At 56.3% G+C, this 15,697-nt stretch overlaps 1 protein-coding gene across 1 annotated transcript; it reads right to left on the bottom strand.

Moving 5' to 3' along the window:
• Nucleotides 1-455: 455 nt before the first annotated feature.
• On the bottom strand, nucleotides 456-12,943 carry LOC129517216 (keratin, type II cuticular Hb5-like). The gene is made up of 9 exons (XM_055336878.1): nucleotides 12,468-12,943; nucleotides 9,622-9,830; nucleotides 7,795-7,855; nucleotides 7,115-7,210; nucleotides 6,286-6,450; nucleotides 5,936-6,061; nucleotides 4,320-4,540; nucleotides 1,802-1,833; nucleotides 456-1,198 (listed from the first exon to the last, which is right to left on the bottom strand). The coding sequence occupies exons 1-9, from the start codon at nucleotides 12,873-12,875 to the stop codon at nucleotides 1,047-1,049; spliced, it is 1,470 nt and encodes a 489-aa protein (XP_055192853.1). The 5' UTR covers nucleotides 12,876-12,943; the 3' UTR covers nucleotides 456-1,046.
• Between the last annotated feature and the right edge of the window lie 2,754 nt (nucleotides 12,944-15,697).

Genomic DNA, 15,697 nt, shown 5'->3' with positions numbered 1-15,697 from the left:
AGTTCTTTTGGAATCACTTGGGAGCATGTTGAAGTTCAGATTCCTGGGACGCCCGGGCGGCTCAGGGGTTGAGCACCTGCTTTTGGCCCAGGGCATGACCCCAGGGTCCCGGGATCTAGTCCCTCGTCGGGCTCCCTGCAGGGAGCCTGCTTCTCCGTCTGCCTGGGTCTCTGCCTCTCTGTGTGTGTGTCTCAGGAGTAAATAAATCTTCAAAATAAAATTCAGATTCCCGGGTTCATCCCTGGAACTTCTGATTCAGTGGTTCTGGATGGAGCCCAGGATCTGCCTATATAAGAAGCCCCCTCCACCCGCCACCCCCAGGGACCCTGATGTAGGTGGTGTCCATGGACCACACCTGGCAGGAGCGCTGAGATGGTCAGGGCTCTGGGGAGGAGGAGGATAGGGCTGGGAAAACCGCAAAGGAAGCAGGCATTAATTCATTTACTAGGAGAAAATGTTTTACCATCAGTATTTAATCACACACACGCAAAGAGAGAAGAAGCCGCAACAGGAATTGCATCCCCCGCCGCCCCCCCAAAAAAAATCCAAAGCACCAACCATAAATAGCTCAGCCATTAGCTTCAGTCAAGCCTTTCCACCCTGACGTGTGCATGCCTGGGGGACACTCTTGGGGACACACAATGTCTCAGATCAGTGAGGGGCTTCCCGGACCCCCAGCCCACTTTCCCCGCAGCCCCCTCAGCGCCCAGGTGACATGCACCCACCCACAGCCGTTCCCCTACCCTGCCCCCTTCCCAGAGGGCCTGGCACACGGTCAGTACCTCGTAAATGCCTGCTAAGTCGAAGTTGGTTGGGAAAGAAAGGGGCCGAGCAGCTTATCTCAGAAAGCTGGGCCACTGGGAAGGGAGACAGGTGCAGGTGGCAGTAATGCCAGCCCCAGGGTTCGCACTTGAAGGTAAGTCATAACTGCTACAGGGAGGAAACTGGAGCGTTCATCTGGGTTCCCAGCCAGGGGAAAGTACCGCACGGACACTGAGGTCTGAGAGAGCGGTGACCTCCCCCCTGCACCTACCCCCGCCCGCCCGCTACGCAAAGCGCACGGATCGGGCACTGGAGCAGGCCCCCGCTACGGAGGGGGCACACAGGATGCCGCTGCTGGTGGCCACGCCCCCCAGGCCACGAGGGACAGTGGCACTGAGGTCCCCGCAGACCACGCCGCCCTGGGAACGGCTCACACCTGTGGAGGGAGACGCTGCGTCAGAATTCTCTTCCATCCGTGACATGACATGACCCAGACTTTTTTGGAACCAATGATTTACTCTTTTCCCATTCGGGGTGGGGGTTGGGGGCGGGGGCAGCAACATGAATCTTTACAACAGACATTCATCCAAACCCATTGCCGTCAACACCTAACTCTCCTTGAACCAGACTAATGTCAAGATGTGTTTATACAACCTTTGACCAAAGACGGATGGTCAAAGTGGAGGAAAAATCGAGAAATACGACTGCTGCAAAGATGAGAAGAACAGATAGACACCTGGCCTGGGGACTGCGTGTACATAGGATTATTAAAGATTCAACCTTTGCCCACAATGGCCCCCCAGGTGATCAGTTGCAGAACCAATTAGGGGGACAGAACCTGCCACGATCACTAGCTTGGGGTCCAGGTGGATCTGCGTAGGGGGCAAACATTTTAGACCTTCCTTTTGTCCAGATCCCAGAGACCTCAGCCCCCTTCTCCCCCACCCAGTGCCCCACAGACAGAGGTTCAGTCACCAATTAGCTGTAACCCAACATTAAGACCCAAAAGGATGATGCCCATGACGGACACCCAACTTACAGATATTGACGGAGCCCACGCCTTCACACAAGCTGCAGGGGAGAGAGAGAGTGAACATTGAGGACCGTGTTCCTCTGCTTCCGCTCCATCGGGCCTGTTGTGCCCCATCCGGAGAGAGGGGAGCAGAGCTGAGGGGCTGGGGGCCTGTTGCCCACCCTCTGCAGAGAGCATCGGTGTTGCCCCTGCTCCCAGGGATGCCAAAAGGACAGGGGAGTGTTAGGTTGCAGGACCCCAAAGGCCACTTTATGCCTTGTTTGCTTCTCGCCATGGAAAGCTGTACTGAAAGGTGGGCGTGGGTTACCGTGGGGGTTACCCTCCTTGCCCCCTGGCTGGACATTCCAGCACAGCCAAATAGGTGATGGGAGCAGCCACGGCCCGCGGGACGCCTCTGGGTAGGGAAAGGCTTGCCTCTCATTCTAGTCAATCGGTCTTTACCCCGTGAGTTCACACGCTCTCCCGGATAGGCACCCGATTTGATAAACGCAGAGGGAGAAGCAGGAGGGTATAGTGGTTAAGAGCCTGGACTCTGGAGCCAGGCCTCCTGGGAGCAAAGCTGGCTGAGCCACTTACTAGCTGGGTGACCTCGGTCTCCTCATTTCTGCAACGGGGATGATGATACCCAACCTTCCAGGATTGTTGTAAGCGCTACATTGCAAAGTGCGTGCAAGCGGAGCCTGGCCCACAGTACATCCACCGCGTTTGCTATGGACGCGGTAACCATCTCGTTAAGGGTGGGACCCGTATACCCCTGCGGTGGGCTCCTCCCTCACACCCACCCGCACTTTCGGTTCTACGTGGCCCTCTTTGGTAACGCCGGCTTCCGGCCCTTCGCTCCAGGAAAGCTCTAGTCTGATTCCTTCTGCCCGACACAGAGCACTTGTACACGCTACAGCTTTTCCGTGCGGATCTATGCTTCGGGCTCACTCTCCTGTCACGTGAATCTGACCCTACCACAGCCTTAGAACTGCGCCTTTCCAGAAGATTCTAGTCATGGTGCCCGTTGAGCCACAGTGCTGGCAGCAGCTAGCTGCTACGAGTTGAGGGATTACGGCCGCTTTTCTTATTTTCTGCCACGAGAGTTCCTCGTGTCACCCAATTAAACTTGTAAATGCCACGAAGAGAAAGTCTGTTAAAAGGTCAACGGCCACCATATGCAAAACGCCATACCCTAAATCCACCCTTTAAAATCCCATTGATTATATGATTGAGGTATTAATACACGAATGATGATGATTATGGCAACGGCAGTAAGCTTCACGGTGCAAATGCCTAACGCTTCACTGAAGGCAGGTGAGTGGATTGGGGGCTTACGGGTACAAAGGAGGAGGTAGTTCTGGCGGCCTGAGGACGTGGACAGGAGAGTTTACATGCTTTGGTCAAGTGTGGCACAAATCCAGCGGCATGGCTAGCTGCCTTGGGCGCCACACACATCAGATTTCTAAAGCTAACCTGGTTAGTAAGGAGCCTGTCCATGGCACCGCCCGGCCTGGCCACCCTGCATAGAGAGAGTCTTATTCTGCTCATAACCTGCTCCTACTTATGCTCTACTATGCACAGTAGCTCATTTAATCCGTGCAACAGCCTACAGTGGCGGGTTTTATGATGATCTGTTTTACAGGTGAGGAGGCGGAGGCACAGGGGCTCAGAGCTGGAAAGTGGCAGAGCTGGGATTTGAGGCCAAGGCCGAGCGGTTTGGCTCGCAGCCTGTGACCCTAACCTTTACGTTCCACCCCCCGTCTAGCCTGCTCCCCTGTGACGGGACCCAGCTAGGAGGCAGTAATGATGTATGCACCTCTGGGCTAAGGGCCCATCACCGCCCCAGGTGTAAATCCACATCGCTCCTTCCCTTGCTGACTTCACGGGCCCCGATTCTTGGCTCAAACCGTCGGCACAGCCTGATGTGCCCTTTCCTTTCCCACCCACTCAGCTCTGCTACCTCCTCCTCTGAGAAGCCTCCAACAGCTTCCCTGGGACACTAACCCCGGTCACCTGGAGGCCAGATTTATGTCCAGCTCTGTCTTTCCCTGCCAAGCAAGGATGCTGTGCTGCTCGTTTCCATTTGCTGGTCCTGAACACGGGACTCTAGGGTTCCCTGTCTCTGCATCCCAAATCAAATGGCATTTAATAAAGCTTCTGGACGATTCCAGCCTTTGCAACCCACTGAGATGTGACTGCAGAAACATCCTTTCAGCCAACAGGGCAAAGCAGCTGTGTTGGAATGAGCTTTAGGCACAGCCAGAGGGGCAGTGGAGGAGGGGAAAGATCACTGGAACGCTAACCAGGAGACAGGTGTCATGTAAGCATAGCCACGACCTAGCTGTGACCTTGAACAAGTTCCTCAAGGCCTCAGTTTCCCCATCTGTAAATGGGGAAATGGTTGGATTCCCGCGATTTCTGGAGTCTTTCTGGGGTCCTTCCCCGTGTGAGTGCTCTCTGCCTGGAGAATTAGAGTCCAGCAAGGTGCTCTTCGAGCCCTAAGGGGGGATGAGAAGAGACCCTGAGTCCCGCCCGTGCTCACCGGCTCTCCTCGCCCTCCAGCAGCTTTCGGTAGGTGGCGATCTCCACGTCCAGGCCCAGCTTGGAGTTCATCACCTCCTGGTACTCCTTGAGCAGGCAGGCCATGTCCTGCTTGGCCTTCTGCAGGGCGGCCTCCAGCTCGGCCAGCTTGCACTTGGCGTCCCGGAGGGCTGCCTCACCCTGCTGCTCCGCCTCCGCCACGGCGCCCTCCAGCTTGCAGCGCTGGGGAAGGAGAGGAGGGAAGGAGCTTGAGTGGGGTGCAGGCTGTGGGAATACTGGTGGGTCCCCCATGGCCTCGGTCAACCTATTGCACCTCCATCCAAAATGGTCAACTTGCAAATTAAGTAGGTAGGAAAATAATGACCTTTTGGAGCTTTCTTCCTCCATTTTTGTACGATGGTGGTTGTAAAACTCAAGTCTCCAGTGAGCCATTAAAGGGAGGAAATATTAGCACTGGAACAGGGCTAATAATAAGTAATGATATTATCTTACGTTTGTTTACTGTTGTGAGTTTACAAGGCATTTATGCAGATGTTACCTTACCCACCGCCAGTTACTCTGCGAGCTTGTCGGAACAGGCATGGCTATTCCCCTTATGCAGATGGAGAAATTGAGACTCAGAGAGGCTGTGACTTGCCCTACGCTACCCTGAGTCATTAGTGCCACCCCCAGATTTTCATAGGCCACTGTCTGGGGTCCCATTCTCTGAGCCACTGAGATCAGCGTACTGAAAGAAGTCCCCACACTGCCCCCACTTAAAGCAGAAGGAACCCAAAGAGACATTTCTCTCAAGAGACATATAAATGGTCCACAGGTACATGAGAAGATTGCTCAACGTCACTCATCTTCAAGGAAATGCTAATCATAGCCACAATGAGATTCACCTCACCCCTGCCTGGTTGGCTATTATCAAAGAAACAAGGTAAGTGTTGGCTAGGATATGGAGAAACTGAACCCCTTGCAAACTGTTGCTGGGAATGCAAAGTGGTGCAGCTGCTTTGGAAAACCATGTGGAGGGTCCTCAAAAAGTTAAAAATAGAACTACCCCATTGGGATCCAGCAATTCCACTTCTCGGCATTTATCCCAAAGAAGTAAAATCAGGATCTCGAAGAGATATTAGCGCTCCCATGTTCATTGCAGCACGATTCACCACAGCCAACACATGGGAGCAACCCTAAGTGTCTATCTACAGACGAACAAACAAAGAAAACATGGTATAGACATACAATGAAGGGGCGCCTGGCTGGCTCAGTGGTTGAGCGTCTGCCTTCGGCTCAGGCCGTGATCCCAGGGTGCCGGGATCGAGTCCCTGATCGGGCTCCCTGCATGGAGCTTGCTTCTCTGCCTGTGTCTCTGCCTCTCTCTCTCTCGCTCTCTGTGTGACTATCATAAATAAATAAAAATTAAAAAAAAAAAGAAGGGAAATAAGAACAGAATTCAGAGAAGGCAAACACATCAATCCTCCCCCTGAAATGTTCTGTGCAAACAGCGTTTGCAGGCCCTTCCCATAAAAGCCTCTCCAAAGGTCGCAGCAGCCCCTCCAGGTAGGAGGAAAGCAGGGAGCAGAGCAGAAGCAGCAGGGACACGGAGCGGGCGAGCTCTCGGCGCCCCCTGACCTGCTGCTTGGCGTTCTCCACCTCCGCTGTCAGCCTCTGGATCAGGCGGTTCAGCTCGTGCAGTTCCTCCTTGGTTCTGCGGAGGCTCTCACCCTGCTGGCTCACTGTGGCTTTCATCTCCTCGCACTGCGGGTTGGGAGACCAACATTGAGAAACAGCCGATGGTTGAGACACTGCTGGAGGGGGTGCTAGGCTGTCACTACGGGGTCCCAGCCCGCTGTTCCCGCCTCCGCCCCCCGCTCTGCTTGGGCCTCTGCTGTAGCCCCATGAGTGCATGGCTGTGCTTCCCAGGGAAGCTCCGGGTTCTGGCTATCCTCCCTGCCTGACGGGCAGCCGGCCCTCCAGTTCACCTTGGTTTGGTACCAGGACTCAGCCTCGGCCCGGCTGCGGCTGGCGACATCGTCATACTGAGCCTTGATCTCGGCCACGACCGAGTCCATGTTGAGCTCCCGGCTGTTGTCCATCTTGACCACCACCGAGGTGTCAGAGATTTGTGAGTGAAGAAGGTAGATCTCCTGTAGGAGACAGCAACCAGTGCCCTCAGCCCCAAATCCCCCTCTGATTCCCATCACTGTAGGTTAAAAACCTATCTGAAGCTTCAGGAAATAAATAAGAAAATTTCAGAGGGGAATTATAAGAGAAAAGGCTGAAATTTGGACCATGGCCTCAAGGCAAACAAGGTGGAATTCCATTAAAGCCTGGATCAACAGAGGCAGATTTCTAGGGATAGAGACAGAGGGGATCCCTCCACCTGGGGCCCCAACTATCCCAATCAGCTGTAGCTATCCGTATAAATCTGATCAACCAGATAATGGACAGATTGAGATTTCTGGGTTTTCTAATTAAGTTTTCACATCACCTGAATTAATAAGCTATTATTTTCTCTACCTATACCTATATGGTCAAATCTCCACTTCGTGTTGCATTGTGTAGCCAGGCAATGAATCATCATCTTTCAAATCATTTTAAAGGAAGGTCATCACCCTCTTCCATTTTGCAAAGAGGCCTGAGCAAGAGAAAAATCTCCTCTGGTCACAGAAGGAGAGGGTGTTTAGGCCCTAGAAGAGTTAGGGATGGACAACGCTCTCTAGAGCCAAGGGGCCAAGACAAGCCACAACCCAAGAAACCGTCCACCTTCCCCTCCCTCACTTTCTCTTCTGGAGCTGGGGAGAAACTCACCTCCTCGTAGAGGGCCTGCAGGAAGGCCGTCTCCTCCCTCAGCACCTCCACATTGGCCTCCAGGTCAGCCTTGCGCAGGTAGGCAGAGTCTATGTCCTGGTGGACACACATGGGAAAGGATGGAACATGGGGTCACCCGGTGCCCCTGGACCTCTGCTCTCTCTAGGGGACCCTGAGACCATGTTCTGGCTCACTCTTCTCCTACCACAGAAACATCCGTGGGATCACCGAGGAATAGGGAGTGAAGTATGACCCCTACAGACTTTTTTCTGATTCCTGCAGAATTGGAGGTCTTTCCGAAGCAGGTAGCCTAATATCACAGGCCAAAATGTCAGACTGCTACCACGAAGCCAGCCTGGCCCACGGAGCATGACCGTGTGGTGGCCGCTGAGCCACGAGTGCGCCGCCCCAGCAAGTTGTCCTTGGCACCCAGGTCAGGTGCCACCCAAGTAGCTGGCTCTCCGCGTGCTGCTGTCTGCTCTCTGTAGACTCCCTGATGAGCCACCATGGTCACTTTTAAATCAATTTCACTCTCGTAGGGACACTGCCAACCGCCTGGCCTCCATTTGTCAGGGGACTCGAGTGCCGGGCCACCATGACTAGACTGGTACAATCGTGGCGAGTCTCAGAGGCCCAGCATCCAAGATTTCATTCCTCCCCACGTGGAAAGAGTCACTCACCTTCTTCAGCACCACAAATTCGTTCTCGGCGGTGGTCCTGAGGGCCACCTCCTCTTCATACCTGAGGAGAGAGAGCACAGGTGGAGAGGCCCCTGGGGAGGAGGGCTTTGGGCCGGCCAGGAGCCCTAGGTTTTCAAGACTTGTGTGCCTTGGGAGAAGAGACTTGGCCTCTCTGGACTTCTATTTTTCAGTCACAAAGAAGCCACCAAAAGGACACTGGACATGGAGCTCAAGGCCCTGGTTTCGGGTCCAACCTTGGACTGAAATTGCTGCAAAACTCGGGCAAGTCATTTAGTCTCTCTGCATCTTGGGCTAAATTGGCTGGTGTGCAGGAAGTTTCTCTGGACATATTCGTGGGATGAGTGGAAGACAGATACTCCAAGGGGTCTTTCTTTTTTTTTTTTAATTTATTTATTTACGATAGTCATACAGAGAGAGAGAGAGGCAGAGACACAGGCAGAGGGAGAAGCAGGCTCCATGCACCGGAAGCCCGACGTGGGATTCGATCCTGCGTCTCCAGGATCGCGCCCTGGACCAAAGGCAGGCGCCAAACCGCTGCGCCACCCAGGGATCCCCCAAGGGGTCTTTCAAGCCGAAAACTGTACAAGACATAAAGCTCCACGAAGCCATCCCCGTGATGTTCTCTTCCCTCCCCCCCACATCAAGGACTTGAAATCCTGGAAGCTCCCCACTGTGCCCAGGCTGCTGGAGGGGCACTTCCACAGCCCTGCCCCACCACCCGGCACTTTCTCTTGCTCCTGCCCAGGCCATTCCTGCCGCAGCCCTGCCCGGCCGACAGGGAGGAGCAGAGTTCCCACCACACGCTTTCCATAGCTTTATATATATATATATATATATAATAAATTTATTTTTTATTGGTGTTCAATTTACCAACATACAGAATAACACCCAGTGCTCATCCCGTCAAGTGCCCCCCTCAGTGTCCGTCACCCACTCACCCCCACCCCCCGCCCTCTAGCTTTTTAATGACAGAGTAATCTGGGCTGCTATAAATTCTGTGCTGTGTGATTACCAGCCCTCACATGTCCTGGGCTGGGAGACGGACCTTGCCACCTCCAAACAGAATTGCGTCTGCATTTGCATCCCCCCGAGGAAAGTTGTAAGCTCGTCGCCGGGCCCATCTGGATGGTAAAACCTCATCTCCCAAGATCAGAATTCCAGTTACTTCCAGTTAGTATGACCAGGACCGACTATGGGAGAATCACCCTTCTCTCTGTCCATATCTAGCAGATAAGGAGGAGCAAATTAGGGGTGACCCAGTGAGTTTAAACTAGATGATGGCCAAGCCAAACTGTCAGGTTAAAATGAAAGATTTACATGGGCCTTTGAATCGAGGAGCCTTGCAGAACCAGAGCCTGGAGATTTATCTACAGAGCAGAAGAAAGATTAGAGAATTATCCAAGCTCGTCAGATACCTCGAATGGCATGGGCCAGATCACCTTCCAGATATCTCCCCAGGGACCTTTCCTCTGTGCCCATCCTAGCACGGACTGCCCCCAAGTTTTCTCCTCCAGCCCAGTGATCTCGATCCTCCCAGATTGCCGTTCCTCCCTCTCGGTCTCTGGGCCGCTCCGTGCCCTCCCAGACTGGGAGCAGCTCTTCTCCCCAGGTATCTCCTCATTCCCCAGGATGGGGCCCCAAAAGCTGAGTGCCAAGACCAGATGGAGCAGGCTGATGAAACGGAACATCTGAGTGCTAGCCGGCAATGACCCTGCCCTGCCGCCATCTCCACCTCCGGGAGAGTCGGGTGGACCCAGCCAAGAGCTGCCCCATACCCGTAACTACCCCTGGCCAGGCCGCACTCACTTCTTCTTGTAGCCCTCCAGCACCTCCTGGACGTGGTTGAGCTCGGAGGCCAGCCTCCCACCGTCGGCCTCCACGCACTCGGCCTCCCGCCTCAGCGTCTCGAGGTAGCCCTGGAACAGGGGCTCCAGGTTGCTCTCGCAGCACTTGCGGTTCTGGTAGAACTGCCACTTGGTCTCCAGCAGCTTGTTCTGCTGCTCCAGGAAGCGCACCTGCCACCCGGGGTGGAGGAAAAAGACTCAGGGGGAGCCCAGAGAGGTGCCCAGGATCCCAGAGCCCTCTCTGTCCTGGCGGATGGCCCCTGACCTGCAGCAGCTACCTGTGACCTCCCCCCAAAGGCCAAATCATTTGGCAAAGCCTGAAAATGCAGTTCCCGACTGTTCCCCCAGTCGTGTTCCCTCATCCTCTCCCCATCTCCCAGTAGAGCACACTATCTGTGATGTGTTTCTTCTGCGCAGAATAAAATAACTTCTGATCCTGCAAAAAACACCCTAGATCGTACACGGAGTGGGGAGCCAGAAGCGGCCCCCCAAAGATGTTCACATCCCAATCCCTGGAACCTGGGAATATGTTCTATTTTACGGCCAAAGGGACCGTGCAGGTGGAATTTAGTTTACGGCGCTGAAGATCAGGAGATCTGGAATTATCCAGGGGGCCCCAAATGGGCCTCTTAAAGTGGAAGCAGAAGGCAGAGGAGTGGAGAGATGCACAGAAGGGAGAGATGGAGGAGAGACTTAGAACCTGAAATGGCCTCCACCACCATCACCAGCTTTGGAGGCGGAGGGAGAAAGGGCCTGAGTCAGGAATGCCAGGGGCCTCTAGGAACAGAACAGGCTCCAGCAGCAAGCCAGCAAGGAGACAGGGACCTCAGTCCCACAGTCACATGGAACTCAACGCTGCCCAAAGCCTGCATGTCCCTAGACACGGGTCTCCTCTAGGGCCTCCGGAGAGAAATGCAGCCCTCCCAACACCTAGATTTCGGCCTCACAAGATAATAAGTTCGTGTTGTTTTAAGCCACTACATTTGTGGACATCTTTATGGCAGTGATTTTTAAATGCACCCACCAGGACTCTCCCTCACTCTGGCCCTGGGGCATGAGAGCCCCGCTGGGAGGCCCCGGCCCAGGAGTTAGGAGACCTCCCACGGGCTGACTCCGCCACTAACCAGGCCCGTGCGCCTCGTTCTCTCTGAGCCTCAGCGGCAGTGCATCAGCAATCGCACACTGGCAGGCCCCAGGCTCTTTCTGCCCCGCAGGCGTGTTTCACTTGGCCTACAAGCTGCTTTATTGAAATCTAACTCATTGCCAACATTTAATAATCGAGTCATTTCAGACAAGAATCTGGACCTCTGTGACCTTGACAAACCAGAAGCTCAGGCAATGCTGGGCCTGGGTCTGGAGGTAAGTCACAGCAGCTGCCCCTGCAGGCAGGCGTGCATCTCAGCCCGGCGTTATTCATGTCCTGCCAAGCCCCATGCCCTTGCCAGCTCTACGCTACGTGTCTCCTCCCAAGCCCTAACCTTCTGGGAGCACAAGCCTGGTATAAAGCAGCCCTCCATTGCCCATTGTGTGGGAAAAGAAACCAAACCCCAATTAACCAAAGGCAACTGCCCTGGGTTGCCATTGCAGGTCCACTCTCTGGCTTGCCGGCTCTGCAGGCTTAAACCCACCCGGGCAATACACTTTGCACATGCTGAGGAGGTGGGGGCTGCCGGCCTCCCCGGGGGAGGGAAAGCCAGCCTGGGGCAGCAGCCTGAGGCTCTCTTCAGACCGGAACTCACTGCTCACAACAGAGTCTGCATAGCTGGGTGCTGCCCAGAAAGCCATGCGGGGAAAAGGGGCCACTCCAAGCAGACGCAGCCTCCTGCCGGGGCACACGACCCGGTGAGCAGAGCGCGGGCTGGATTTCAATCCCCACCACCCCCCACCCTCAACCAGCGCCCTTAGTGCGTATCCTTGTGAAACGAACACCCCGCATGATGCACTGAGGGTAAGGAAGAGCCAGCTTCGTGTTAAGAATCCACGTATGGCACCTTCGCTTGCAAGATCCTTATCTGTGATGGTGGCACTTATCTGAGAGCAAAGCTCCCACGCACCATCACTCTCGCGTGTGGCCACTCATAAAGTCCCTGGGTGCAGATGCACACGCCATTCAGCCCTAGAGTCTTCAGTGGCTGTCCTCCCCCGGAGAGGCTCTCGCATGGGGTACCACTGAGTCAGAGGAAGCCAGAGCTCTGCATCCAACCCGAAGGTGGGCTCAGAGACTGCAGCAACAGGAAAGGTCAGGTCAACAACCCCTCTTGGGGCTTCCTCTTAAGTTTCTCAAGTCACTGTCTTTAATCTGTGTCAGTGTTGGGTGAGGAAGGGTGTAGGGACTGAGAACTCACGGCCTGCAGATGGACCATGTCCCCATTGGAAGGAGCAGGACCGGAGCTTCCGGGCCCTCATCATCCTGGCTCCCCTCTCTGCCCTGGGGATGGGGGCATCTCCTCCAGCAGTGGGGTCAGACACGGGCCTGGCCGCGCCCGGCACCCCCACCCCGTCCCCGTCCCCGCGCGCTGGCTGAGATCCCGGAGATGGGGTCACAGACACACACTCAGCTCCTGCTGGGCAGGGAAGCAGCACAATCAACTTCCCGTTCTGCGCGGTGCTGTCACACCCACTGCTGATGGCCTTTGACTCTGCTCCTAACACTGGGAAACCGAGAGCTCCATTCAGTTACGTTCTCAAGGCCGCGTGCTGACGGGTAGTGGGCTGGGCCCTCGGGGAACATGAACCCAGCTCGTCATCGGGTTCGAGTCCCCTGCCCGCTCCTGTGCCTCAGCCCCAGGGAGCGACCCGCAGACCCACCTTGTCGATGAAGGCGGCGAACCTGTTGTTGAGGCACTTGATCTGCTCCTTCTCCTGGTGCTTGACGCACTGCGCGTTGGGGTCGATCTCCAGGTTGAGGGGCGTCAGGAGGCTCTCGTTGACCGACACGCTGGTGATGCAAGGCGGGCTGGGCCCGCAGAGGCCCCCGACCCGGTAGCCGAAGCTGCTCCTGCCGCGCACGGGCCACCCGCAGCTCACCGCCGTCCGCGGGGACCCCACGGCGCACAGGCTCCGGCTGCCGAAGCCCCCGAGGCGCCTGTAGCCCCCGCGGGACGCCACCACGGCCCCCGAGCAGCTGCGGGCCGCGGGCTTGGGCAGCACCGCGGAGCAGGCGCTGAAGTCCCTGACCCCATAGCCAGAGCCCACGCGGTAGGAGCGGGTCGTCATGCCTCCGCTGCGCAGGGCGGCCCAGGGGAGGTGGACGGGCCCGAAGACGCAGGCCTCCTGCTGGAGACCTGGCAGCGCCTCTGCCTTTTATGGGGCAGGAAGCAGGCCTCCCAACAACATGAAAGGCAGGAGAAAGTTATTAACGCCATTTACGAGCGTGGGAATCTCCCGCTAGGCAGACGGAGAAGCAAAGCCGAAACTTGCCTCCTATAATAAGCATGTGGAGGAGACCCCGCGTCACAATAAACCTGCCCCCTGCCTTTTCCGTCCCACAGGCCTAGACACGGCTCTTCGGCCCCTAATTCCCCTCCCACCTGTGAGTCCACCTGCCATCATTATCCCACACAGGCAAGCGGGGGCTTGAGCTGGCACATCCTGGATGCCAAGGGTCCCGTGTCCCACAAGGTCGACGGGCCCGTCCTTCCAGGCAGGCCGCACGTTCCCCTCCATAAGGCTGCCAAGGGATGCTTGGCTCATCTTTCCAGGGCGAGTCCTTGCGGAGTGAACTCTTCACGACTTCCCTGCTGCGGCGTTTCCTATATTCTGTCTCAGAGTAGGGTCACTGGCCTTGGCATAGGCCCCTTGGTGCAGAAAGCAGGTGCAGCCTTCGTGGCAACTGACACACAGTCGACCGTCAGGGAGCATCGCCGGAGCTGAGTAGACTGGACGCAGGAAGGAAGGGCCAACAGCCGGAGAGCGTCTTCACCTAGTCCACAAATACTGACCGTCCTGGCACCGTGTGCCGGGCCCAGGAGCTGTCCCGGGGGAGGTGCCTTCATGCACAGGCAAGTGCTGAGGCCCCACGAGAACAAGGCCCTGAGCAGCTGCGGAGGAAAACAAAGCGGGACAGCGCTCGGCCCCTGGAAGGACCTGGATCTCCAGGGGACGTCAGACTGAGGCCGGAGAGATCCGTGGCAAGAACGGGAAAGACAACCGAGTAGGTAAAGGGAACGCTCTTGGCTTTCTGAGGAGGCCCACTCGTGGCAGGTGGAATGTCACAAAGGAGGCGAGACCTGAGGCAGGTCCTGGAAGACGACGAGATGTAGCAGAGAGAACAGAAGCAGGGGCGCCCGGGAGAGCCGCTGCGCAGGCCTGGCAACCGGAGACATGGCCCCGTTCCTGAGATCCTCAGCAAAACCAAGCTCTCAGCTGGGGCTGCTCGCCCCCAGCCTCCCACCCTGATGGTACAGGTGTCACGCCCTGTCACGCCCTGGAAGGGCAGGGTGGAAACGGGACCCCATGGGAAAAGCCCCTGCCTGCACCCCCGACTATAACGAGGCCCAAGGCCAAGCAACCCAGTCCTCTGAGGCAAGCCCTCGTTATAGGGAATCTCTGCGTATGAAGACAAGAACAGGAATGGTCTTCCAGGACTCCTGCTCGGGGGAACAGGCTTGGGAGGGGCCATAAGAAAAGAGCCAAACAAGACAAGAGAGGATGGGGAGGGTCTTTCTGTCTGACCCACAGGCTGGCTCCAGCTCACGCACACACGCCTCACAGCCGGGGGACACGGAGGGCAGAACCGGACCCAATGTGGGGAGTGTAAGGGTGGAGGCAGAGGCAGCAGGACCCGCCCCGGGACCACGGCTCTGAGAGGAAGTGCTTGTTTCTGCCCCTGGAGGACAGAGCCCCAGCGCTGAGCCAAGTCACGGGGCGACGGGCTGGGAGACACCCCATAAACCGAAGTCCTGCAGAACCAACTTGCCGCAGCCTTGAACTCTTGTGACCACAGAAGCACAGCTCCCACAGTGACCCCAACCAGTGGGACGGGGAGCTGAGAGAGCTCCTCCGGGGCGGGCAGGCCCAACTAGGGAAGCAGCCCAGGAGCCAGGACCCAAAGCCGATGCTCTTGAAGGGCCTGGCTGGGCATTCTTTGCTTCTTTGCATTCATTCAACAAGTATTCACCGAGTACCTACCAAGTGCCGGCCACCATTCCATGAGCTTGGGATAAATCAACGAGTGAAACACACAGAGATGTACGTCTTCATGGGCTCCCATCCCAGTGAGAGAGATCGGCTATAAACTTGGGAAGCACGGCCGTCGTATATTTGATGGGGATACAGGTCGTACGAGGAAGAGATAGAACAAGGATGGGGACTCAGGAGAAGTGAGAGAAAGATGGGGTCCAACTTGAACAGGGTGGTCTGCACTGGCTGCCCCGAGAAGGGGACGTGGAGCAAAGGTTTTGAGGAGGTAAGGGGACCAGCCAGGGCAAAGGCCTGAGGTAGAAACAGGTCCGGGTCTGAGTCAGGAGGCCTGTGGTTTGAGCAGAGAGAGTGAGGAGTCAGTTTGGTGAGTTTGGGGGACACAGAGAGGGAGGGGAGCACCAGTGGGGCCCTGTGGGACCGGCCTGTTCCTCGCTGCGCCCTGCTGCTTACCTGCATGTGCCCGAGCTGCCTCTGGTCCCAAACACTGCATGGGAAAAAGAAAGAGCCAACTTATTTTGGTGCCTTTGGAATCAAAAGGACGTGGCCCACCTTCACACTGGGTCGCCCCAGAGCGCGCAGGAAGGCTTGGAGGAAGGCTGCCCATGCTCCAGGGCCAGCTGGACCCAAGTGTGGGGTCACCTCGGGAGCAGTTCCTGCTGCCTCCTCCAAGAGGGGGATGCCTCACATGGATATTCCCAAAGACAGAGAACTGGGTTAGGCTAGTTCATCAGCACCCCATTCAGAGCACCCCTGCCGGGCAGTCTCTCATCAAGCCTGGCTCGCTCCCCGAGAACCAGGCTGGCCGCGGTACCTTTGGCCCAACTGCAAATGTCTGGCCTAATCTTGCTAATCTTGGGGCACGAAGACCAGCGCCTGGGACCTCTTTGTCCAGAAGG

Source organism: Nyctereutes procyonoides, unplaced genomic scaffold, assembly GCF_905146905.1.
Source record: "Nyctereutes procyonoides isolate TBG_1078 unplaced genomic scaffold, NYPRO_anot_genome, whole genome shotgun sequence".
In the NCBI taxonomy this organism is placed as follows: Eukaryota; Metazoa; Chordata; class Mammalia; order Carnivora; family Canidae; genus Nyctereutes; species Nyctereutes procyonoides.
Note: the sequence above shows the minus strand (reverse complement) of the source record. Positions and strands in the feature narration are given on the sequence as shown.

Coding starts and splice junctions, on each gene's coding strand:
- LOC129517216 (XM_055336878.1), bottom strand. CDS start 12,875: ATGACGACCCGCTCCTACCGCGTGGGCTCTGGCTATGGGGTCAGGGAC. Junction 7,856..9,621: donor CTGGAGGGCTACAAGAAGAA/GTGAGTGCGGCC, acceptor CTCTCTCCTCAG/GTATGAAGAGGAGGTGGCCC. Junction 7,211..7,794: donor AATTTGTGGTGCTGAAGAAG/GTGAGTGACTCT, acceptor TGTGTCCACCAG/GACATAGACTCTGCCTACCT.